The sequence below is a fragment of the Aulostomus chinensis genome, chromosome 6, assembly GCF_037954235.1.
Source record: "Aulostomus chinensis isolate RoL2024-O1b breed Wild chromosome 6, RoL_Achi_v1.0, whole genome shotgun sequence".
Lineage (NCBI taxonomy): Eukaryota > Metazoa > Chordata > Actinopteri > Syngnathiformes > Aulostomidae > Aulostomus > Aulostomus chinensis.
In genome coordinates, this window is record NC_141325.1 from 24,994,541 (window position 1) to 25,019,415 (window position 24,875).

The 24,875-nt window shown below is 41.3% G+C and overlaps 4 protein-coding genes across 5 annotated transcripts in view; 1 reads left to right on the top strand and 3 right to left on the bottom strand.

Moving 5' to 3' along the window:
• The window catches only part of LOC147260515 (zinc finger matrin-type protein 4-like), a 236,373-nt gene that overhangs the window by 181,543 nt on the left and 29,955 nt on the right, over positions 1–24,875 (top strand). The gene's annotated exons all lie outside the window — the stretch shown is intronic.
• LOC147260526 (homeodomain-interacting protein kinase 1-like) lies at positions 1,319–5,048 on the bottom strand. Its single transcript, XM_086207130.1, has 9 exons — positions 4,939–5,048; positions 4,462–4,640; positions 4,094–4,285; positions 3,797–3,981; positions 3,552–3,675; positions 3,336–3,455; positions 2,729–2,812; positions 2,455–2,627; positions 1,319–2,339 (listed from the first exon to the last, which is right to left on the bottom strand). The coding sequence occupies exons 2-9, from the start codon at positions 4,633–4,635 to the stop codon at positions 1,418–1,420; spliced, it is 1,974 nt and encodes a 657-aa protein (XP_086063256.1). The 5' UTR covers positions 4,636–4,640; positions 4,939–5,048; the 3' UTR covers positions 1,319–1,417.
• On the bottom strand, positions 7,840–11,532 carry LOC147260527 (homeodomain-interacting protein kinase 1-like). The gene is made up of 10 exons (XM_086205196.1): positions 11,416–11,532; positions 10,938–11,116; positions 10,570–10,761; positions 10,273–10,457; positions 10,028–10,151; positions 9,812–9,931; positions 9,205–9,288; positions 8,931–9,103; positions 8,509–8,815; positions 7,840–8,208 (listed from the first exon to the last, which is right to left on the bottom strand). Exons 2-10 carry the CDS (start codon positions 11,109–11,111, stop codon positions 7,840–7,842), a joined length of 1,728 nt encoding a protein of 575 aa, XP_086061322.1. The 5' UTR covers positions 11,112–11,116; positions 11,416–11,532.
• Positions 14,416–17,277, bottom strand: LOC147260528 (homeodomain-interacting protein kinase 1-like). Its single transcript, XM_086205197.1, has 7 exons — positions 17,092–17,277; positions 16,795–16,979; positions 16,550–16,673; positions 16,334–16,453; positions 15,727–15,810; positions 15,453–15,625; positions 14,416–15,337 (listed from the first exon to the last, which is right to left on the bottom strand). Exons 1-7 carry the CDS (start codon positions 17,275–17,277, stop codon positions 14,416–14,418), a joined length of 1,794 nt encoding a protein of 597 aa, XP_086061323.1.

Consider the following 24,875-nt stretch of genomic DNA (forward strand, 5'->3'; position numbering starts at 1 on the left):
ATTTTGTATAAAACTCTAGTTTTACAAAGAATTTTTTCTGAAAGTGCAAGAATTGAAACCTCCGCAAGTTACAAAATGGGTACAATGCTACTATAGAACTCTCCCATGTACATGAAAACACCTTACAAACATTGATAGTGCCTTTTGAAGCAAAGACAAATTGTGCTTTTGCACGGCAGTGAAAAACTTATTCCAAAGAAACAAGCCGTTTCAACAACATGTATATAATTTTTGGATTTAAGAAACATTTATGTCGGGACTTTAGATAGTTTTTATGTCAATTTCACAGTCATTTTTTTTACAATGCACAGAAGTGAAGTGTGCCATGGAAAATCGTATTGGGGCTCCATTGGTTTTGGCTCTGTTGAGGATCTTAAATGAAGTGGCTGCATTACATGTATATACATATAAATGTTCATGCTTGAATATTTTCAGGTGACGATTTCGAAATCCACAGACGTGAAGTGTAAGGAGACCTTTTTTTTTCCTGCGGTTGCCATGGTAAATCATATTGGGGCTCCATTGGTGTTGGCCTGGGCGGCATGGTGGTGCAGTGGTTAGCACTGTGAGGAGAACTTTTTTTTTCCTGCGGTTGCCATGGTTAATCGTATTGGGGCTCCATTGGTGTTGGCCTGGGCGGCATGGTGGTACAGTGGTTAGCACTGTCGCCTCACAGCAAGAGAGTGCCAGACCCTGCTTTGGCACGGGACCTTTCTGTGTGGAGTGTGCATGTTCTCCCTGTGCATGTGTGGGTTCTCTCCAGGTACTCCGGCTTCCCCCCACAGTCCAAAGACATGCAAGAGGGGACTAGGCTGATTGGATACTCTCAACTGACCTTAGGTATGACTTTGAGTGTTAATGGTTGTCTGTCTATATTTGTTGGCCCTGCGATGGACTGGCGACCTGTCAAGGGTGAACCCACCTCTCGCCTGTAGACGCTAGGATAGGCTCCAGCCCCCCCACCCCCCCCCCACCCATGCGACCCTTAACAGGAAAAAGCGGAAGACAATGGATGGATGGATGGTGTTGGCTTTTTTAAGTCTCTGTGTTCCACAAAGTTTGAGGTTTGACACAGAGTTTGTTGAGCGTCTGTTCTGAAACAGACCCTAGCATTGGTCCGTCAAGAAAAAATGCTGCCGAATATTGGTGATTGACCAATCAGAATCGAGTGTCCAAGACAGCCATGTTTTAGAGAACATAAAAACCTGCAATTTATTTTGAATAAAACTCTGAAGATATTGAGCTAGGCCGCTTAGAAACACTGTGTCTACTGAGATGAGATGAATAGACCGGATGACTAGATTGTTCTTTTCCCACGGCCAAGCCAGCTTTATTCAAGACAGGACCTCTTCCAGATGGTGGTCCTCCCTTTCTGACCGGCACCACCGGTGATTCCCAGCTCTCTTCCAAGAGTCCATTAGCGAGGAGATATTTTATTGTTTTTAATAAACCTGCCAAAGAAGATGCAGATTTTTTGCAAAAATGTCTTCTTCTTTGGCTTTACTGGTTGATGTTTGGACTCCACAACAACATCAGCCATCTCCTCAGCTGACAGTCTATTAGGAACAGGCAGAGGAGTCAATACAGGAGCACAGGTGGACTCGGCAGCTGGGCTATCATAACTGGATTTCAGGAGGGCCAAAACGCCTTCGGTCTCATCTGTGTCATCTGCACCTTCAGCCTCATCTTCCAAATCTTCAGCCTCATCCTCATCATCTGTAGCTCCAGTCTCATCTTCGTCATCCAAATCTTCAGCCTCATCTTCTTGGTCATTCAAATCTTCATCCTCATCCTCATCATCTGAAGCTTCAGTCTCATCTTGCTCATCCAAATCTTCATCCTCATCCTCATCATCTGAAGCTTCAGTCTCATCTTGCTCATCCAAATCTTCATCCTCATCCTCATCATCTGAAGCTTCAGTCTCATCTTGCTCATTCAAATCTTCATCCTCATCCTCTTGGTCATTCAAATCTTCATCCTCATCCTCATCATCTGTAGCGTCAGTCTCATCTTGCTCATCCAAATCTTCAGCCTCATCCTCATCATCTGTAGCGTCAGTCTCATCTTGGTCATTCAAATCTTCATCCTCATCCTCATCATCATCTTCATGTTCCAAATCTTCAGCCTCGTCCTCTTCGTCTGTAGCTTCAGCCTCATCTTGGTCATCCATATCTTCTGCCTCATCCTCTTTATTTGTTGCTTCAGCCTCATCTTCATCATCCGAACCTACAGCCTCATCGGCTTGATCCATACTCTCCTTCTTTTCATTAACATCCGAATCCTCATCATCTGTGGCAGACTCAGGACAGATCTGCATATAATAAAATGAGGTTTCCCCACTGAAAACAAAAAAACAAGAGAATGAATGAATCAGTCAGTCATTGAATAAGCCTGTCTTTTCTTCTATTTTAGCTTTCCACCTAAACCTACTGATACTAAAGCACAGATACTTACTACCCCTCGATGTCCTTCTGGTCATGCAGGTGGGCCATTTTGATGAAGGAGTGCTTCTGAGCCTCTGCTGGAGTGATTCTTTTCTCTTGATCAATCTGAAAGATTTTCGTCAGGAGATTGACAAATGCTCTCCGATCCTCCAATTTGGCGGGATGTTCTGTTTCAAAGGGGAACTGAATTTGGACCAAAGAAGAAATAGCTTAGTTGATATGCATCTTTCCCTCAGCAGCAGCATCAACTGGTATTCAGTCACATCATAAACTTGATCACTTACGGATATCAGGTCCTCCAGGGAGTGTATACGGCGCTTCCATGTGTTCGTCTTGATATCAGTGTCATTCTCGTACTCCCACCTAGCCTATTGCAACACAAAATATATGTACAGATATGAGATATTTTCTCCCAAATGCTGTCCAAATGAACACTTCTAGAGGAAGCAGAACACGTTAAACCCCTCTGGGCACATGTTCCATTTACTCACACTGGCCCTCATTCATCGAACAAGCGAACAAACCAGCGAAAATATGAGTGGAGAACTCAGCGTATGACAGGACTCACGCGTGATTGACAAATCTGACACCTGTCCATGAACCACAAGTCCCCTCACGTCAAATCCAAATTTGCGTACGCAAACTCAGACCTGCTGTCAGATTTCATCGCAGAATACGCTCACGTTCATATTGATAAATGCCACAGCTTGCGTAGAAATGAACATTTGCACATGTCACGCCTTTTTTCGGCCGTATGCTGATAAATGAGGGCCACTCGTACTATTTTGCACAAAAAAATGCTTATAAGCACGGTGATTTTACACCTTATCTTATTTGTTTCTCAGCAGTGTTAAATAAACATACAAATTGGTTTTCAAAAGTTCTACATACCTTAAAGTCCCATTTAGAGTCGCTCCAGTGCTTGCTCTTTTTGAAGTACGATGAGGTGTGTAGGCCAGCATCGAGGAGATGATCAGGTGGCTTGCCCAACAGGTCAAGAATGCTTTTCATCTACAGAGGGGGTGGTAAAAACGTCAGCCTGCATCCTACATCACATGTCTAAGGTACATTTGTCTCTTGTGGTATGTCCGAGCCGTGGAAACTTACCGTCTGGTACTTGTCTTGTCCTCCCAATGGGTAGTTGCCGATGTACAGGCTCACCAGAACACATCCCAGACTCCACATATCGATGGCCTCATTGAAGGGCAGGCCCAGGATGATTTCAGGTGCTCTGTTGGTAGTGGACAAGTCATAGTGGAGTTAGTGAACAAGTTATATGCATGGAGGATTTGTACAACATCCAATAGATTAAAAGCAGACGTTAAAGTCATGCTTGTGTAGATTTATCCTACCTGTGTGCCAGTGGCTGAAGGAGTGAACCCTGTTTTGGTGCTCTGGATGTTGTGAAGGCCAAGCCAAAATCAATGAGTTTCAGCTTGAAGGGCTGGTCTTTTTGGTTCACCAGCATGATATTGTCCATCTTCAGGTCAGAGTGGACGACTCCAATGCCTTTTAGGGCGTCAAGGGCTGTCAGCAACTACAGAACAGAGGAAGAACAGTTTAGGATATTGATAAATGTTTCTTAAATGTTACTCGGTTGTCTGAGCACATATCAGTGTGTGTCATAGAAGGATTAAAAGAATCTTTACCTGCTGCGTCACTGGCCGTATTTCACAGAGGTGAAATGGCTGGTATTCCTTTTCTTGCCAAAGGTCATGGAGTGTTCTGTCCAGTTTCTCATATACCAGCATAGTCAAGTCTTTTTTTTTAAAATCATCTATGAACCGGACGATGTTCTTCTTTTCTGCATTGAGCACGCTCACAGTTTTCATCATCGTTACCTGTAGTTAAGGATTGATAGAAACAACATGATGTAGAGACACAGCGAGACATCTGCCGTTCATCTTGCCCTAATCAACATCTTTCTATTGCTAAGAACGTTTTTAAGAAATTTTTATCCAGTCTTCAAGAAATGCATTCTGGGGGAAAAAATCCAAACCAACCAAGGAGGACCTACCTCTCTTTGACCTTCTCTCTGATTTCTCATGATTTTCATGGCCATCTCCTGTTTGGATCTTAGTTCAACACATCGAACTACACAGCCGTACATTCCTTCACCCAAGACGGAGACATCAGTGCAGTATCGTCCCTTGTCACTGTTTAGAGTCACGCTAGTTTTATCTTCCATCATTTGACCTGTGAATGGTGAGACAGAAGCAGTGACAAACATCAGAAAGTGAGCGACGATACAACCAGGGGAATTCCTTAAACACACACACCTAGATAAACTTGTGCCAGTTAAGTAGGTGGATGAGATCTGATTCAAAAACAAGTCAATGTCTTACATTCAAAAATGTAATATTCAATACAATGTAACCAAAACATATTCATTGGCTGGTGTAGTGCCTTTGAGTTTGACTGCATAGAAATTCCCTTCAACATGATGAGTCAATTTGTTACTAAGACACTTCTATGCCTTGTTCAGTTTTCTTACCTTTGTTGTTGGTGGGTTTCTGTATCTTGGGAAGAAATACAGTTGTTCTCCAAACTGAAACTGATACCTCTTGAATGTTGTTCTCCTGAAGACTGAGTACAGTCGTCTTATGTCAATCAGAATTTCATTCAACATCAGAGACCTGTCAGTCATCTCAGTCAGGAACTCCAAGGATCAACGACTGAGATGACTGTCACTACACTGAAAAACATTACCGTAAATACGGCAAAATTTCAACAGCGCGGTATCATTTTTTTCTCAATTTTTCTCTACAGTACACGACTATAATAAGTTTTACAGTAATATACTGTTGTGGATGAAGGCATGTGTACTGTAGAAAAACAGTCCAATGCTGGCAATCGTAGCTGCCTGTATTTTACCTCAGTTTAACAGGGAAATGTCTTACAGTGTAGGATCAACAACTGACAAATGTATTTATTTATTTTTTTACAACTGACAAAGTTTCTTTTAATAATAATTTTACTTTATCTTATCGAATGATTTTGTTGTAGACCATGTTGTAATCAGGATAATGTATAGCTAGCCTGTGATTATTGAACGTATAACCGCTGCATGTCGCTTCTATTTCCATGTTGGGAGATATCTTTTCAAAAATCATAGGCTTGCTATGTATTATCCTGCTGAGAACGGCCCAGTCTAAGCAGCAGCAGCCTGTGCCAGAAAGCAGGTTTAGTAAAAACTCTTAAGTGCGTTAACCCTAAAATGAGAGAAAGTCTGGGTCTGTCAGTGTGAGTCACATTCATTTTGTCTTCTGTTGGAATAAAACTTCAAGTTAGTTTCCATACTCTGTGAGACAAACTACATAAAACACACTTCTTAACCAACATTGAATGTCAGTCTGTTGAGGATCTTAAATGAACTACCTGCTTTACATGGATATACAAATAAATGTTCATGCTCAAAGTATTTTCAGGTGATGATTTCTAAATCCACACTGTTAAAAAAACAAAAGTTGTTTTTACAGGAAAACACTGGCAGCTGTGGTTACCAGTGCATTCCTGTACAAAATACAGCACTATGGTGGATAACTTTACTGACAAAATATGTACATTATTTCCAGTAAATAAAAGTATGTCGAATCACATTAAAAGCAGTAAATTCTACCAGAAAAAGTGTTAATTTGCGCAAAGGTGTTGTAAATAAAGACACTATTTCCTGTATTTTGAAGTTGTAATAATTGCTTTTTATGCATCAATAAATGATAAAATCGACAGGGACATATCTAACTAAAAACTAATTTAAACTGGTAGAAAATCAGTAAAACTTTGCATTTTTAATTGAGCTGTTGTGTGATTTATACATGAAATCTATTCACAATATTCTCTGTACTTATGTTTAAGGAGTTAAATTTGTATGTAAAATTGACCTATAAACCTGTAAAATTGTTTCTACTGTTCCCACACAAAACCTACTTCAGTACCTCTTGAGAAAAGACAGGAAAATATGCAGTTTGGCACGTTGATTTTGTATAAAACTCTAGTTTTACAAAGAATTTTTTCTGAAAGTGCAAGAATTGAAACCTCCGCAAGTTACAAAATGGGTACAATGCTACTATAGAACTCTCCCATGTACATGAAAACACCTTACAAACATTGATAGTGCCTTTTGAAGCAAAGACAAATTGTGCTTTTGCACGGCAGTGAAAAACTTATTCCAAAGAAACAAGCCGTTTCAACAACATGTATATAATTTTTGGATTTAAGAAACATTTATGTCGGGACTTTAGGTAGTTTTTATGTCAATTTCACAGTCATTTTTTTTACAATGCACAGAAGTGAAGTGTGCCATGGTAAATCGTATTGGGGCTCCATTGGTTTTGGCTCTGTTGAGGATCTTAAATGAAGTGGCTGCATTACATGTATATACATATAAATGTTCATGCTTGAATATTTTCAGGTGACGATTTCGAAATCCACAGACGTGAAGTGTAAGGAGACCTTTTTTTTTCCTGCGGTTGCCATGGTAAATCATATTGGGGCTCCATTGGTGTTGGCCTGGGCGGCATGGTGGTGCAGTGGTTAGCACTGTGAGGAGAACTTTTTTTTTTCCTGCGGTTGCCATGGTTAATCGTATTGGGGCTCCATTGGTGTTGGCCTGGGCGGCATGGTGGTGCAGTGGTTAGCACTGTCGCCTCACAGCAAGAGAGTGCCAGACCCTGCTTTGGCACGGGACCTTTCTGTGTGGAGTTTGCATGTTCTCCCTGTGCATGTGTGGGTTCTCTCCGGGTACTCCGGCTTCCCCCCACAGTCCAAAGACATGCAAGAGGGGACTAGGCTGATTGGATACTCTCAACTGACCTTAGGTATGACTTTGAGTGTTAATGGTTGTCTGTCTATATTTGTTGGCCCTGCGATGGACTGGCGAACTGTCAAGGGTGAACCCACCTCTCGCCTGTAGACGCTAGGATAGGCTCCAGCCCCCCACCCCCCCCCCCCACCCCTGCGACCCTTAACAGGAAAAAGCGGAAGACAATGGATGGATGGATGGTGTTGGCTTTTTTAAGTCTCTGTGTTCCAAAAAGTTCGAGGTTTGACACAGAGTTTGTTGAGCGTCTGTTCTGAAACAGACCCTAGCATTGGTCCGTCAAGAAAAAATGCTGCCGAATATTGGTGATTGACCAATCAGAATCGAGTGTCCAAGACAGCCATGTTTTAGAGAACATAAAAACCTGCAATTTATTTTGAATAAAACTCTGAAGATATTGAGCTAGGCCGCTTAGAAACACTGTGTCTACTGAGATGAGATGAATAGACCGGATGACTAGATTGTTCTTTACCCACGGCCAAGCCAGCTTTATTCAAGACAGGACCTCTTCCAGATGGTGGTCCTCCCTTTCTGACCGGCACCACCGGTGATTCCCAGCTCTCTTCCAAGAGTCCATTAGCGAGGAGATATTTTATTGTTTTTAATAAACCTGCCAAAGAAGATGCAGATTTTTTGCAAAAATGTCTTCTTCTTTGGCTTTACTGGTTGATGTTTGGACTCCACAACAACATCAGCCATCTCCTCAGCTGACAGTCTTGTAGGAACAGGCAGAGGAGTCAATACAGGAGCACAGGTGGACTCGGCAGCTGGGCTATCATAACTGGATTTCAGGAGGGCCAAAACGCCTTCGGTCTCATCTGTGTCATCTGCACCTTCAGCCTCATCTTCCAAATCTTCAGCCTCATCCTCATCATCTGTAGCTCCAGTCTCATCTTCGTCATCCAAATCTTCAGCCTCATCTTCTTGGTCATTCAAATCTTCATCCTCATCCTCATCATCTGAAGCTTCAGTCTCATCTTGCTCATCCAAATCTTCATCCTCATCCTCATCATCTGAAGCTTCAGTCTCATCTTGCTCATCCAAATCTTCATCCTCATCCTCATCATCTGAAGCTTCAGTCTCATCTTGCTCATCCAAATCTTCATCCTCATCCTCATCATCTGAAGCTTCAGTCTCATCTTGCTCATTCAAATCTTCATCCTCATCCTCTTGGTCATTCAAATCTTCATCCTCATCCTCATCATCTGTAGCGTCAGTCTCATCTTGCTCATCCAAATCTTCAGCCTCATCCTCATCATCTGTAGCATCAGTCTCATCTTGGTCATTCAAATCTTCATCCTCATCCTCATCATCATCTTCATGTTCCAAATCTTCAGCCTCGTCCTCTTCGTCTGTAGCTTCAGCCTCATCTTGGTCATCCATATCTTCTGCCTCATCCTCTTTATTTGTTGCTTCAGCCTCATCTTCATCATCCGAACCCACAGCCTCATCGGCTTGATCCATACTCTCCTTCTTTTCATTAACATCCGAATCCTCATCATCTGTGGCAGACTCAGGACAGATCTGCATATAATAAAATGAGGTTTCCCCACTGAAAACAAAAAAACAAGAGAATGAATGAATCAGTCAGTCATTGAATAAGCCTGTCTTTTCTTCTATTTTAGCTTTCCACCTAAACCTACTGATACTAAAGCACAGATACTTACTACCCCTCGATGTCCTTCTGGTCATGCAGGTGGGCCATTTTGATGAAGGAGTGCTTCTGAGCCTCTGCTGGAGTGATTCTTTTCTCTTGATCAATCTGAAAGATTTTCGTCAGGAGATTGACAAATGCTCTCCGATCCTCCAATTTGGCGGGATGTTCTGTTTCAAAGGGGAACTGAATTTGGACCAAAGAAGAAATAGCTTAGTTGATATGCATCTTTCCCTCAGCAGCAGCATCAACTGGTATTCAGTCACATCATAAACTTGATCACTTACGGATATCAGGTCCTCCAGGGAGTGTATACGGCGCTTCCATGTGTTCGTCTTCATATCAGTGTCATTCTCGTACTCCCACCTAGCCTATTGCAACACAAAATATATGTACAGATATGAGATATTTTCTCCCAAATGCTGTCCAAATGAACACTTCTAGAGGAAGCAGAACACGTTAAACCCCTCTGGGCACATGTTCCATTTACTCACACTGGCCCTCATTCATCGAACAAGCGAACAAACCAGCGAAAATATGAGTGGAGAACTCAGCGTATGACAGGACTCACGCGTGATTGACAAATCTGACACCTGTCCATGAACCACAAGTCCCCTCACGTCAAATCCAAATTTGCGTACGCAAACTCAGACCTGCTGTCAGATTTCATCGCAGAATACGCTCACGTTCATATTGATAAATGCCACAGCTTGCGTAGAAATGAACATTTGCACATGTCACGCCTTTTTTCGGCCGTATGCTGATAAATGAGGGCCACTCGTACTATTTTGCACAAAAAAATGCTTATAAGCACGGTGATTTTACACCTTATCTTATTTGTTTCTCAGCAGTGTTAAATAAACATACAAATTGGTTTTCAAAAGTTCTACATACCTTAAAGTCCCATTTAGAGTCGCTCCAGTGCTTGCTCTTTTTGAAGTACGATGAGGTGTGTAGGCCAGCATCGAGGAGATGATCAGGTGGCTTGCCCAACAGGTCAAGAATGCTTTTCATCTACAGAGGGGGTGGTAAAAACGTCAGCCTGCATCCTACATCACATGTCTAAGGTACATTTGTCTCTTGTGGTATGTCCGAGCCGTGGAAACTTACCGTCTGGTACTTGTCTTGTCCTCCCAATGGGTAGTTGCCGATGTACAGGCTCACCAGAACACATCCCAGACTCCACATATCGATGGCCTCATTGAAGGGCAGGCCCAGGATGATTTCAGGTGCTCTGTTGGTAGTGGACAAGTCATAGTGGAGTTAGTGAACAAGTTATATGCATGGAGGATTTGTACAACATCCAATAGATTAAAAGCAGACGTTAAAGTCATGCTTGTGTAGATTTATCCTACCTGTGTGCCAGTGGCTGAAGGAGTGAACCCTGTTTTGGTGCTCTGGATGTTGTGAAGGCCAAGCCAAAATCAATGAGTTTCAGCTTGAAGGGCTGGTCTTTTTGGTTCACCAGCATGATATTGTCCATCTTCAGGTCAGAGTGGACGACTCCAATGCCTTTTAGGGCGTCAAGGGCTGTCAGCAACTACAGAACAGAGGAAGAACAGTTTAGGATATTGATAAATGTTTCTTAAATGTTACTCGGTTGTCTGAGCACATATCAGTGTGTGTCATAGAAGGATTAAAAGAATCTTTACCTGCTGCGTCACTGGCCGTATTTCACAGAGGTGAAATGGCTGGTATTCCTTTTCTTGCCAAAGGTCATGGAGTGTTCTGTCCAGTTTCTCATATACCAGCATAGTCAAGTCTTTTTTTTTAAAATCATCTATGAACCGGACGATGTTCTTCTTTTCTGCATTGAGCACGCTCACAGTTTTCATCATCGTTACCTGTAGTTAAGGATTGATAGAAACAACATGATGTAGAGACACAGCGAGACATCTGCCGTTCATCTTGCCCTAATCAACATCTTTCTATTTCTAAGAACGTTTTGAAGAAATTTTTATCCAGTCTTCAAGAAATGCATTCTGGGGGAAAAAATCCAAACCAACCAAGGAGGACCTACCTCTCTTTGACCTTCTCTCTGATTTCTCATGATTTTCATGGCCATCTCCTGTTTGGATCTTAGTTCAACACATCGAACTACACAGCCGTACATTCCTTCACCCAAGACGGAGACATCAGTGCAGTATCGTCCCTTGTCACTGTTTAGAGTCACGCTAGTTTTATCTTCCATCATTTGACCTGTGAATGGTGAGACAGAAGCAGTGACAAACATCAGAAAGTGAGCGACGATACAACCAGGGGAATTCCTTAAACACACACACCTAGATAAACTTGTGCCAGTTAAGTAGGTGGATGAGATCTGATTCAAAAACAAGTCAATGTCTTACATTCAAAAAATGTAATATTCAATACAATGTAACCAAAACATATTCATTGGCTGGTGTAGTGCCTTTGAGTTTGACTACATAGAAATTCCCTTCAACATGATGAGTCAATTTGTTACTAAGACACTTCTATGCCTTGTTCAGTTTTCTTACCTTTGTTGTTGGTGGGTTTCTGTATCTTGGGAAGAAATACAGTTGTTCTCCAAACTGAAACTGATACCTCTTGAATGTTGTTCTCCTGAAGACTGAGTACAGTCGTCTTATGTCAATCAGAATTTCATTCAACATCAGAGACCTGTCAGTCATCTCAGTCAGGAACTCCAAGGATCAACGACTGAGATGACTGTCACTACACTGAAAAACATTACCGTAAATACGGCAAAATTTCAACAGCGCGGTATCATTTTTTTCTCAATTTTTCTCTACAGTACACGACTATAATAAGTTTTACAGTAATATACTGTTGTGGATGAAGGCATGTGTACTGTAGAAAAACAGTCCAATGCTGGCAATCGTAGCTGCCTGTATTTTACCTCAGTTTAACAGGGAAATGTCTTACAGTGTAGGATCAACAACTGACAAATGTATTTATTTATTTTTTTACAACTGACAAAGTTTCTTTTAATAATAATTTTACTTTATCTTATCGAATGATTTTGTTGTAGACCATGTTGTAATCAGGATAATGTATAGCTAGCCTGTGATTATTGAACGTATAACCGCTGCATGTCGCTTCTATTTCCATGTTGGGAGATATCTTTTCAAAAATCATAGGCTTGCTATGTATTATCCTGCTGAGAACGGCCCAGTCTAAGCAGCAGCAGCCTGTGCCAGAAAGCAGGTTTAGTAAAAACTCTTAAGTGCGTTAACCCTAAAATGAGAGAAAGTCTGGGTCTGTCAGTGTGAGTCACATTCATTTTGTCTTCTGTTGGAATAAAACTTCAAGTTAGTTTCCATACTCTGTGAGACAAACTACATAAAACACACTTCTTAACCAACATTGAATGTCAGTCTGTTGAGGATCTTAAATGAACTACCTGCTTTACATGGATATACAAATAAATGTTCATGCTCAAAGTATTTTCAGGTGATGATTTCTAAATCCACACTGTTAAAAAAACAAAAGTTGTTTTTACAGGAAAACACTGGCAGCTGTGGTTACCAGTGCATTCCTGTACAAAATACAGCACTATGGTGGATAACTTTACTGACAAAATATGTACATTATTTCCAGTAAATAAAAGTATGTCGAATCACATTAAAAGCAGTAAATTCTACCAGAAAAAGTGTTAATTTGCGCAAAGGTGTTGTAAATAAAGACACTATTTCCTGTATTTTGAAGTTGTAATAATTGCTTTTTATGCATCAATAAATGATAAAATCGACAGGGACATATCTAACTAAAAACTAATTTAAACTGGTAGAAAATCAGTAAAACTTTGCATTTTTAATTGAGCTGTTGTGTGATTTATACATGAAATCTATTCACAATATTCTCTGTACTTATGTTTAAGGAGTTAAATTTGTATGTAAAATTGACCTATAAACCTGTAAAATTGTTTCTACTGTTCCCACACAAAACCTACTTCAGTACCTCTTGAGAAAAGACAGGAAAATATGCAGTTTGGCACGTTGATTTTGTATAAAACTCTAGTTTTACAAAGAATTTTTTCTGAAAGTGCAAGAATTGAAACCTCCGCAAGTTACAAAATGGGTACAATGCTACTATAGAACTCTCCCATGTACATGAAAACACCTTACAAACATTGATAGTGCCTTTTGAAGCAAAGACAAATTGTGCTTTTGCACGGCAGTGAAAAACTTATTCCAAAGAAACAAGCCGTTTCAACAACATGTATATAATTTTTGGATTTAAGAAACATTTATGTCGGGACTTTAGGTAGTTTTTATGTCAATTTCACAGTCATTTTTTTTACAATGCACAGAAGTGAAGTGTGCCATGGTAAATCGTATTGGGGCTCCATTGGTTTTGGCTCTGTTGAGGATCTTAAATGAAGTGGCTGCATTACATGTATATACATATAAATGTTCATGCTTGAATATTTTCAGGTGACGATTTCGAAATCCACAGACGTGAAGTGTAAGGAGACCTTTTTTTTTCCTGCGGTTGCCATGGTAAATCATATTGGGGCTCCATTGGTGTTGGCCTGGGCGGCATGGTGGTGCAGTGGTTAGCACTGTGAGGAGAACTTTTTTTTTTCCTGCGGTTGCCATGGTTAATCGTATTGGGGCTCCATTGGTGTTGGCCTGGGCGGCATGGTGGTGCAGTGGTTAGCACTGTGAGGAGAACTTTTTTTTTTCCTGCGGTTGCCATGGTTAATCGTATTGGGGCTCCATTGGTGTTGGCCTGGGCGGCATGGTGGTGCAGTGGTTAGCACTGTCGCCTCACAGCAAGAGAGTGCCAGACCCTGCTTTGGCACGGGACCTTTCTGTGTGGAGTGTGCATGTTCTCCCTGTGCATGTGTGGGTTCTCTCCGGGTACTCCGGCTTCCCCCCACAGTCCAAAGACATGCAAGAGGGGACTAGGCTGATTGGATACTCTCAACTGACCTTAGGTATGACTTTGAGTGTTAATGGTTGTCTGTCTATATTTGTTGGCCCTGCGATGGACTGGCGAACTGTCAAGGGTGAACCCACCTCTCGCCTGTAGACGCTAGGATAGGCTCCAGCCCCCCACCCCCCCCCCCACCCCTGCGACCCTTAACAGGAAAAAGCGGAAGACAATGGATGGATGGATGGTGTTGGCTTTTTTAAGTCTCTGTGTTCCACAAAGTTCGAGGTTTGACACAGAGTTTGTTGAGCGTCTGTTCTGAAACAGACCCTAGCATTGGTCCGTCAAGAAAAAATGCTGCCGAATATTGGTGATTGACCAATCAGAATCGAGTGTCCAAGACAGCCATGTTTTAGAGAACATAAAAACCTGCAATTTATTTTGAATAAAACTCTGAAGATATTGAGCTAGGCCGCTTAGAAACACTGTGTCTACTGAGATGAGATGAATAGACCGGATGACTAGATTGTTCTTTACCCACGGCCAAGCCAGCTTTATTCAAGACAGGACCTCTTCCAGATGGTGGTCCTCCCTTTCTGACCGGCACCACCGGTGATTCCCAGCTCTCTTCCAAGAGTCCATTAGCGAGGAGATATTTTATTGTTTTTAATAAACCTGCCAAAGAAGATGCAGATTTTTTGCAAAAATGTCTTCTTCTTTGGCTTTACTGGTTGATGTTTGGACTCCACAACAACATCAGCCATCTCCTCAGCTGACAGTCTTGTAGGAACAGGCAGAGGAGTCAATACAGGAGCACAGGTGGACTCGGCAGCTGGGCTATCATAACTGGATTTCAGGAGGGCCAAAACGCCTTCGGTCTCATCTGTGTCATCTGCACCTTCAGCCTCATCTTCCAAATCTTCAGCCTCATCCTCATCATCTGTAGCTCCAGTCTCATCTTCGTCATCCAAATCTTCAGCCTCATCTTCTTGGTCATTCAAATCTTCATCCTCATCCTCATCATCTGAAGCTTCAGTCTCATCTTGCTCATCCAAATCTTCATCCTCATCCTCATCATCTGAAGCTTCAGTCTCATCTTGCTCATCCAAATCTTCATCCTCATCCTCATCATCTGAAGCTTCAGTCTCATCTTGCTCATTCAAATCTTCATCCTCATCCTCTTGGTCATTCAAATCTTCATCCTCATCCTCATCATCTGTAGCGTCAGTCTCATCTTGCTCATCCAAATCTTCAGCCTCATCCTCATCATCTGTAGCATCAGTCTCATCTTGGTCATTCAAATCTTCATCCTCATCCTCATCATCATCTTCATGTTCCAAATCTTCAGCCTCGTCCTCTTCGTCTGTAGCTTCAGCCTCATCTTGGTCATCCATATCTTCTGCCTCATCCTCTTTATTTGTTGCTTCAGCCTCATCTTCATCATCCGAACCTACAGCCTCATCGGCTTGATCCATACTCTCCTTCTTTTCATTAACATCCGAATCCTCATCATCTGTGGCAGACTCAGGACAGATCTGCATATAATAAAATGAGGTTTCCCCACTGAAAACAAAAAAACAAGAGAATGAATGAATCAGTCAGTCATTGAATAAGCCTGTCTTTTCTTCTATTTTAGCTTTCCACCTAAACCTACTGATACTAAAGCACAGATACTTACTACCCCTCGATGTCCTTCTGGTCATGCAGGTGGGCCATTTTGATGAAGGAGTGCTTCTGAGCCTCTGCTGGAGTGATTCTTTTCTCTTGATCAATCTGAAAGATTTTCGTCAGGAGATTGACAAATGCTCTCCGATCCTCCAATTTGGCGGGATGTTCTGTTTCAAAGGGGAACTGAATTTGGACCAAAGAAGAAATAGCTTAGTTGATATGCATCTTTCCCTCAGCAGCAGCATCAACTGGTATTCAGTCACATCATAAACTTGATCACTTACGGATATCAGGTCCTCCAGGGAGTGTATACGGCGCTTCCATGTGTTCGTCTTCATATCAGTGTCATTCTCGTACTCCCACCTAGCCTATTGCAACACAAAATATATGTACAGATATGAGATATTTTCTCCCAAATGCTGTCCAAATGAACACTTCTAGAGGAAGCAGAACACGTTAAACCCCTCTGGGCACATGTTCCATTTACTCACACTGGCCCTCATTCATCGAACAAGCGAACAAACCAGCGAAAATATGAGTGGAGAACTCAGCGTATGACAGGACTCACGCGTGATTGACAAATCTGACACCTGTCCATGAACCACAAGTCCCCTCACGTCAAATCCAAATTTGCGTACGCAAACTCAGACCTGCTGTCAGATTTCATCGCAGAATACGCTCACGTTCATATTGATAAATGGCACAGCTTGCGTAGAAATGAACATTTGCACATGTCACGCCTTTTTTCGGCCGTATGCTGATAAATGAGGGCCACTCGTACTATTTTGCACAAAAAAATGCTTATAAGCACGGTGATTTTACACCTTATCTTATTTGTTTCTCAGCAGTGTTAAATAAACATACAAATTGGTTTTCAAAAGTTCTACATACCTTAAAGTCCCATTTAGAGTCGCTCCAGTGCTTGCTCTTTTTGAAGTACGATGAGGTGTGTAGGCCAGCATCGAGGAGATGATCAGGTGGCTTGCCCAACAGGTCAAGAATGCTTTTCATCTACAGAGGGGGTGGTAAAAACGTCAGCCTGCATCCTACATCACATGTCTAAGGTACATTTGTCTCTTGTGGTATGTCCGAGCCGTGGAAACTTACCGTCTGGTACTTGTCTTGTCCTCCCAATGGGTAGTTGCCGATGTACAGGCTCACCAGAACACATCCCAGACTCCACATATCGATGGCCTCATTGAAGGGCAGGCCCAGGATGATTTCAGGTGCTCTGTTGGTAGTGGACAAGTCATAGTGGAGTTAGTGAACAAGTTATATGCATGGAGGATTTGTACAACATCCAATAGATTAAAAGCAGACATTAAAGTCATGCTTGTGTAGATTTATCCTACCTGTGTGCCAGTGGCTGAAGGAGTGAACCCTGTTTTGGTGCTCTGGATGTTGTGAAGGCCAAGCCAAAATCAATGAGTTTCAGCTTGAAGGGCTGGTCTTTATGGTTCACCAGCATGATATTGTCCATCTTCAGGTCAGAGTGGACGACTCCAATGCCTTTTAGGGCGTCAAGGGCTGTCAGCAACTACAGAACAGAGGAAGAACAGTTTAGGATATTGATAAATGTTTCTTAAATGTTACTCGGTTGTCTGAGCACATATCAGTGTGTGTCATAGAAGGATTAAAAGAATCTTTACCTGCTGCGTCACTGGCCGTATTTCACAGAGGTGAAATGGCTGGTATTCCTTTTCTTGCCAAAGGTCATGGAGTGTTCTGTCCAGTTTCTCATACACCAGCATAGTCAAGTCTTTTTTTTTAAAATCATCTATGAACCGGACGATGTTCTTCTTTTCTGCATTGAGCACGCTCACAGTTTTCATCATCATTACCTGTAGTTAAGGATTGATAGAAACAACATGATGTAGAGACACAGCGAGACATCTGCCGTTCATCTTGCCCTAATCAACATCTTTCTATTTCTAAGAACGTTTTGAAGAAATTTTTATCCAGTCTTCAATAAATGCATTCTGGGGGAAAAAATCCAAACCAACCAAGGAGGACCTACCTCTCTTTGACCTTCTCTCTGATTTCTCATGATTTTCATGGCCATCTCCTGTTTGGATCTTAGTTCAACACATCGAACTACACAGCCGTACATTCCTTCACCCAAGACGGAGACATCAGTGCAGTATCGTCCCTTGTCACTGTTTAGAGTCACGCTAGTTTTATCTTCCATCATTTGACCTGTGAATGGTGAGACAGAAGCAGTGACAAACATCAGAAAGTGAGCGACGATACAACCAGGGGAATTCCTTAAACACACACACCTAGATAAACTTGTGCCAGTTAAGTAGGTGGATGAGATCTGATTCAAAAACAAGTCAATGTCTTACATTCAAAAATGTAATATTCAATACAATGTAACCAAAACATATTCATTGGCTGGTGTAGTGCCTTTGAGTTTGACTACATAGAAATTCCCTTCAACATGATGAGTCAATTTGTTACTAAGACACTTCTATGCCTTGTTCAGTTTTCTTACCTTTGTTGTTGGTGGGTTTCTGTATCTTGGGAAGAAATACAGTTGTTCTCCAAACTGAAACTGATACCTCTTGAATGTTGTTCTCCTGAAGACTGAGTACAGTCGTCTTATGTCAATCAGAATTTCATTCAACATCAGAGACCTGTCAGTCATCTCAGTCAGGAACTCCAAGGATCAACGACTGAGATGACTGTCACTACACTGAAAAACATTACCGTAAATACGGCAAAATTTCAACAGCGCGGTATCATTTTTTTCTCAATTTTTCTCTACAGTACACGACTATAATAAGTTTTACAGTAATATACTGTTGTGGATGAAGGCATGTGTACTGTAGAAAAACAGTCCAATGCTGGCAATCGTAGCTGCCTGTATTTTACCTCAGTTTAACAGGGAAATGTCTTACAGTGTAGGATCAACAACTGACAAATGTATTTATTTATTTTTTTACAACTGACAAAGTTTCTTTTAATAATAATTTTACTTTATCTTATTGAATGATTTTGTTGTAGACCATGTTGTAATCAGGATAATGTATAGCTAGCCTGTGATTATTGAACGTATAACCGCTGCATGTCGCTTCTATTTCCATGTTGGGAGATATCTTTTCAATAATCATAGGCTTGCTATGTATTATCCTGCTGAGAACGGCCCAGTCTAAGCAGCAGCAGCCTGTGCCTGAAACCTTCACATTCGCATTCATTTAGCGGAGTTTTGTCTTCTGTTGGAATAAAACTTCAAGTTAGTTTCCATACTCTGTGAGACAAACTACATAAAACACACCTCTTAACCAACATTGAATGTCAGTCTGTTGAGGATCTTTAAATGAAGTACCTGCTTTACATGTATATACAAATAAATGTTCATGCTCAAAGTATTTTCAAGTGATGATTTCTAAATCCACAGAAGTGAAGTGTGCAGATCTTTTTTTTTCCTGCGTTTGCCATGGTAAATCTTGTAGGGGTTCATTTTGTGTTGGCTTTTTTAAGTCTCGGTTTTTTCCCCTTTAACTCAGTGAATCTACTCAGAGTTGATTAATTTAACTCAAGTCAGGTGAAACTGGTCTGAAACTGACCACTCAGTTATGTATGAAATACTGCAAAATGGAGCAGTGTAGGATACATAAGAGATGCTCACAATTATTTTCTTGAAATATTATTCGGGAAAGACCAATTAAATTAGGTTAATATCCCACAAAGCTGGTAGCAAGCTAACATATAGCCAATGCAGCTGAGCTAATGTTGAACATTTTTGCTAACTGCATCATTAATTTTCACATTAGACTACAAGTGACAGGCCTATTTGGATGCATTCTTCAATGTACTTAGCACCCTTTTATTTAAACATCACATTGGTTGAAGTTAGTAGTTTTTGGTTCATGCAAGTTTTTATTGCTAAACTTATGAGAAATGGCACATTTCTCCTCCTGTTGGTTCTCATCTTGGTTTTGGTGTAACAGTGCCCCTGTGTTCATGCCTACCAGACAGACGCATTAGGATACCCAAAACAGGAGGGAACTACAGTCTGTCAGACAGCTCACTCACTCATTTTCTTCCACTTATTCCTTTCTATTAAGGGTTGCAGGGGGGCTGGAGCCTATCCCAGCAGCTACGGGCGAGAGGTGGGGTACACCCTGGACAGTCCATCGCAGGGCCAACATACAGAGACAAACAACCATTCACACTCACATTCATACCTACGGTCAATTTAGAGTATCAATCAGCCTCGTCCCCAATTGCATGTCTTTGGACTGTGGGAAGAAGCTGGAGTACCAGGAGAGAACCCCCGCATGCACGGGGAGAACACGCAAACTCCACACAGAAAGATCCCGTGCCTGAGCCGGGACTCGAACCCGGAACCTTCTTGCTTTGAGGCCACAGTGCTAACCACTGCACCACTGTGCCGCCCCTGTCAGACCGCTCCTTAATGTAAAATAAGGATTGTTAATGAGTCCCAAAGCCTGAATCCAAGTCCAGTTTCAGGTCACGTTTGTCACCAAGTGAAGTGCAACTTGAGTCCTCATTTCATTTCTCACTTTCTCTATGAGTGCATTTTAGCAATGTAAAAAAAAAAAAAACTTTTTTCACATATACTCTGTAATATGTGAAGCAAAGAGACGCTGGTGACAGGAAGGATAGCTGACTGGAAAACAGTGATATGCCAGGATTTTTTGACTGGACAACAAAGCCTTTTAAAATTCAACAGATTCACAGTGCAGTCGGCCATGAGCATGGGTGTGTTGGAGCCTGTTGTTTACAGGACAAGAATCTCAGTGACACTGCTAGATGCTTCTTGTTTTTGATGAGAGGGAGTGGTGAGTGGTGGTTAAATGTGTGTGGTGGTTAGCAGGGGGTAGATGCCAAAATCATATTCTACAGTATGGAGTCGTGCATCTCATTCAGCATGCACCTTGATCAAACCAAACAAGGATGGTTGTACATAAATTATGTAAAATAAGTTATGACAGTTACTTCAGAGGCTGCTAAATTGAATGTGGATAAATGACTTACTTAAGGAACTTATCGACATTTTCCAACTGTAGTCAGACCAAATGGATCCCAGTGAACATTCATCATTCCACCTGGGAACAGCCCAGGTGGTAGGAAATGTTCCCACAAAATTACCTACCAAGAAAACATTTAAATGTAACATTTTTGAGGACATTAAATAATTTCAAGTAATGTTCCTATATTTAAAAGTTTACCAAAACTAAATTTTTACCTGCAAGATCCTGAGATTTTTGGGGGGGAAAACAGTGGATTGTTTGATAAATAAATAATTAATAATCTGTTGTCTGCAACATTGTTAGTGACTTTTTTTGGATGTTGTTGTTTTGTTTTTTTTAAACCTGGACAAACATCCTACTGTACTAATAAGTAAAAGACTTCCCATAAAACATATTACCAGAAGATTGTATGATTTAAGTCTCTTCTGTCCAAACAACGTTAAGTTATTTGTTATTGCTTTCATTGCTGGAAGATGGACGCAAAAATGCTGCACTATCACTTTAAGATAAGATCTGAAAGTTAGTAAGTTTTTTTGATACAGCCCCCTGGTCTGTAAAACAACTTTATAGTCAAATACAGTCATTCATTTCAGGCTATTTGAAGTATAATAACTGTATATAATATGGGGTGAAACATAATTTTCCAACTGTCCTTTCACAGTCCAGACTTATCAAGCAGCCCACCAACGTAAAATAGACATGCAATAAAAAAATGTCGCAGTAGGCTCACCTTTCTGTTTTTAAACCACAAATGGTTCTTCCAGTCCTTATTGATCATAAAAGCCAATCATGGAGGTGAGTTGTAAATCACTTTGTATAAAAGCTCAATAAACTGCAGACCATATATCTTGGGCTGGGGGTAAATTTACAGACACCCGCATTAGGAGAGTGGATGGAAACCAAGCGTCTCTTTTTCTTGTTGTTTCACCAACTCACAGAATGAGAGTTAATTAAACATTAACAGATGAGTAAATTTGACGGCTGCAGTTTTCATTATGAGCTTGTCTTTTTAGATTTTCTCTTACTGGATCCTGTTAAGATGCTGTTAATTATTTTAGAGGTTGAATTAGAATCACATCTTTCGTATCGATTTGAAACTATCACTTTGGGTGTTTGATATTAAACCCTGTAACCGTACTTTTTCCCAGCATGGACAGTAGTATGAGGAAAATACAGACCCTGAAGATGTTTTCAGACTGAGCAGCTCTCATTCACAAATGGCGAGACAGTTTCACTTGTGTATTTTGTCACAAGGACACAGGCATGACAGAATGGTATGCTTTTTGTTGTTTCGTTGTAATAAATATTATATATGTTTCTAAACTTAAAGAGCACTGTCCTTTGCTGAAACATCTAATATTTATGAGGTTCAATTCAAGAATCCTCTAGCAGAATATTGGCTGTACAAATTCTGGATCTGATAGGTTTTTGCTAACCTGAAAATAGTGTGGAGATGCTGGAGTGCAGCTGCACCCTCCATGTATAAGGAAGTAGCTTGCATTTAGACTGAAATGCGAAACATAGGACAAAGTAGAGTCAGAGAGGTAGATAACAAAGGAAGAAGCCATGAGTGGGCTCTCACAACCCCATTCATGTCGGAGTGTGTTGCTGCCCTATAGAGCAAGAGGGAGGTGAAACTTGATAATGTTTGGATTTTGCGTGAGCAGTCACTTTCAGGATCCACTACGCGGGGGAACATGTACTAAATATATTTTATGTTGGTGCACATTACATTAGGACACCAAAGTGCAATTTTGATGTATCAAATGTACATTTCAGCTGGTGCCACAATTTATTGGGCAAAAATTGCTCTGTGACACCCTTTTGGTCCAATTCCATGACTACTGTCAGTCATTGTCTCATATATTCAGTCTTCTTCTGATTCCCCATGTCGTTGCCAAAAAAGACACATTTCACTGTGTTGATGTTGACAGTGTTCCCTTCAAAGCCTGAATTCATATGAGAGAGCAGCTAGTCAGACACCCTGACAGACATGTTGTGTTTTTCTAGACTTCATCACAGCCATTAATAGGTCAGGTGTTTTTGGCAGATGACGTTTAACACACTGGCTCCCTTTTTCACACCTCCTCTGTTCCCCAGCTGGTCCTACCATGGAGCTCTGATAGTGCTCCTTAAGCTGTTGCTTTCAGCTGTGTTAAAGTGCCCCCCTCCCCCCCGCACTCGACTTCCAGCCCTAAAATAGATCTATTACTGCCTTAATAGCAGCCTTAAAGACAGGCGAGGGTCCTCTCCAGGAGGAAACACCAACCGGCACATCACTAGATTGGGCACAGAGAAGGTCAACCATTTGTTCCACCTAATATCTATTCTCAGAACTTTACATCTGTACTTACAATACATTTCACAACTGCATTCCAATTCTGGGACCAATCTTATTTACAGCAAGGTTACTGCCTTAAGGTGATGGAAACACTTTTGAATAATGATTCATTTCACAAAGCAGTGCATTTTAATATATAACACAACTGTAACTCTACAAACAGTTTGTCTCATTAGATTTGGCCTACACTCATTCAAGCCTGGGCGCCCTGCTGCAATCTGAACGGGGCAGATGGCTGCCGGTTAATTTAGCGTGAACCCTGGGCCTGCACCACCTTCTCGCTGCTCACTAACAGTCCACAGAGGACCACAGTGCTGATCAGTCATACTGCCATCGCGCTCCCTCCCCGCAGCTCAGGCAATAGGTCTCAATTAGCAGAGCGACATGAAAGAATTACTACAACACAAATGAAATAACTCAGCACCAACTGAGAGCCCAATCTGTAGCATTTTGGTGAATCAATGTATAGGCCAGATTTTTTCAAGTTTCCTGTTTTCCATGGGCTTTCCATGAGACTGAATTGGGGTTCATTACCCTGCAGTAGCTCCTTTAAATGTCTTCTTAATGAAATCCACATCTGAGTTATGGAGCTTTCACCCCACAGGGAATATAATATTTTAGTGATTTTTAGTCTAAGTTCACACTGGTGTATACCAAACAAATCCAGAGAAAATATGGACAAACTGGTTTTGGCAACAGACATCCTGCATCATTCTGGATCCCACATGGGAAAATCAAACTATATGACTCATAGTGTACTGCACATTAATATTTCTTCTCTTGCATATTTATTGTCTAGTGCTGCAAAAAAAGCTCACAAAGACACAACTGATGATGACCATTGCTAGTGTTAGTCACAGAGAAGCCTCCTGTATCGCAGCATTGAAGGTCACCATCAGATTCCAACTGCAAAACATGAGGCCTAGCATCTCACCAGGTTATTGCTTATTTGATCTCTGACAATATACCAATATATTTTCTTGTTCTATGCCTGAATAATGTATAATGACAATGAATTGAATTATCAAATCATGTCATTTTAACAGATGCTAAATAAAGAGTAGAACACTAATTCCTACTGATTTGACTGGATGATGAGCAAACCCTGAAATGAGAGGGTATCAAAAAAGCTATCATCTCATTTATAATAAAAAAAAGGGGGGGGGGGGGTCATACTAAAGTAAGAGTGCAGAACTGTCTGTTATAGCCTCCACTGCAGCCTTCTCCATTGTTACTTTGCATGCAAGGCCTGGAGGTCTTTTACCTCATACGTATCAACAGTTTTTCACAGTGGTCATTAAGCACTTCGTCCAATTAATGCAGGCAAGTAACTGTTTAGGTGAAATGTGTATTTGACTTTTGAGATACTTTTCTCTTCTGCACCACTGCTACCATTCATAGTAGGTGTGACATGTTTGTTTTTGGGTTTTTTTGGCAAGACCTTGTCTTTTACAGTGTTGCAGGCAGCAGCTGGTTAACTTAGCATGATGTGCAAAGCCTTGCTCTGAAGTGAATTTTTTTTAGGTTTTGAAAGTGCTATCAATCTTGTCATGCTCGAGAGCAGTGATGGGCCATTCCTTCAATCTTGTGGAACTCTTTCAATATTTTCTTTTTCAATGAAATTGCCTGCTTTCTTTCATAACTTACCCATGTTATTGCAACATCAAATGAAGAAATCAGACAGCATTTTTCTTTGCGCAGAGGAGTAACACAGTAACAAAACTCCAATTAAATGAGACTGCCAAGCACATCGCCCTTCACTTTTGCATACTGTCCTAATTTACTACTTTTTTCTCAGCGAAGAGATAAGTTAACCAAAACAAACACATCCACATGACTCAACAGCAATGCCTCAGAAGGTAGGAAGTAAAGAACACTGAGGGGAAGTACTATTGATGCCCGGAGGCTCCGGAGCTTCATCTCTCATGCTGGGCCAGTGGGGATGAGCCGCAGGTGGCTGGCAGTGATGAATACCAAAGCCACTCTGTAATATTTCACCATTTCAAAAAAATGTTTGAGAGGCAGGTTGTCAGATGGCCACGATAGAGCAGACCCTCGCTGCTTGCTGCAGAGCTTGAATGTCAGCTCCTGA

Bases quoted from the DNA above. Each gene is read 5' to 3' on its own strand.
- LOC147260528 (XM_086205197.1), bottom strand. From the start codon at position 17,277: ATGATGAAAACTGTGAGCGTGCTCAATGCAGAAAAGAAGAACATCGTC. The intron at 15,626-15,726 runs GTAAGTGATCAA...GTCCAAATTCAG, and splicing joins CCCTGGAGGACCTGATATCC to TTCCCCTTTGAAACAGAACA. The intron at 15,338-15,452 runs GTAAGTATCTGT...TTTTGTTTTCAG, and splicing joins CAGAAGGACATCGAGGGGTA to TGGGGAAACCTCATTTTATT.
- LOC147260526 (XM_086207130.1), bottom strand. From the start codon at position 4,635: ATGATGGAAGATAAAACTAGCGTGACTCTAAACAGTGACAAGGGACGA. The intron at 4,286-4,461 runs GTAGGTCCTCCT...CCTTAACTACAG, and splicing joins AGAGAGAAGGTCAAAGAGAG to GTAACGATGATGAAAACTGT. The intron at 3,456-3,551 runs GTAAGTTTCCAC...CCCCCTCTGTAG, and splicing joins GACAAGACAAGTACCAGACG to ATGAAAAGCATTCTTGACCT.
- LOC147260527 (XM_086205196.1), bottom strand. From the start codon at position 11,111: ATGATGGAAGATAAAACTAGCGTGACTCTAAACAGTGACAAGGGACGA. The intron at 10,458-10,569 runs GTAAAGATTCTT...TCTGTTCTGTAG, and splicing joins TACGGCCAGTGACGCAGCAG to TTGCTGACAGCCCTTGACGC. The intron at 8,816-8,930 runs GTAAGTATCTGT...TTTTGTTTTCAG, and splicing joins CAGAAGGACATCGAGGGGTA to TGGGGAAACCTCATTTTATT.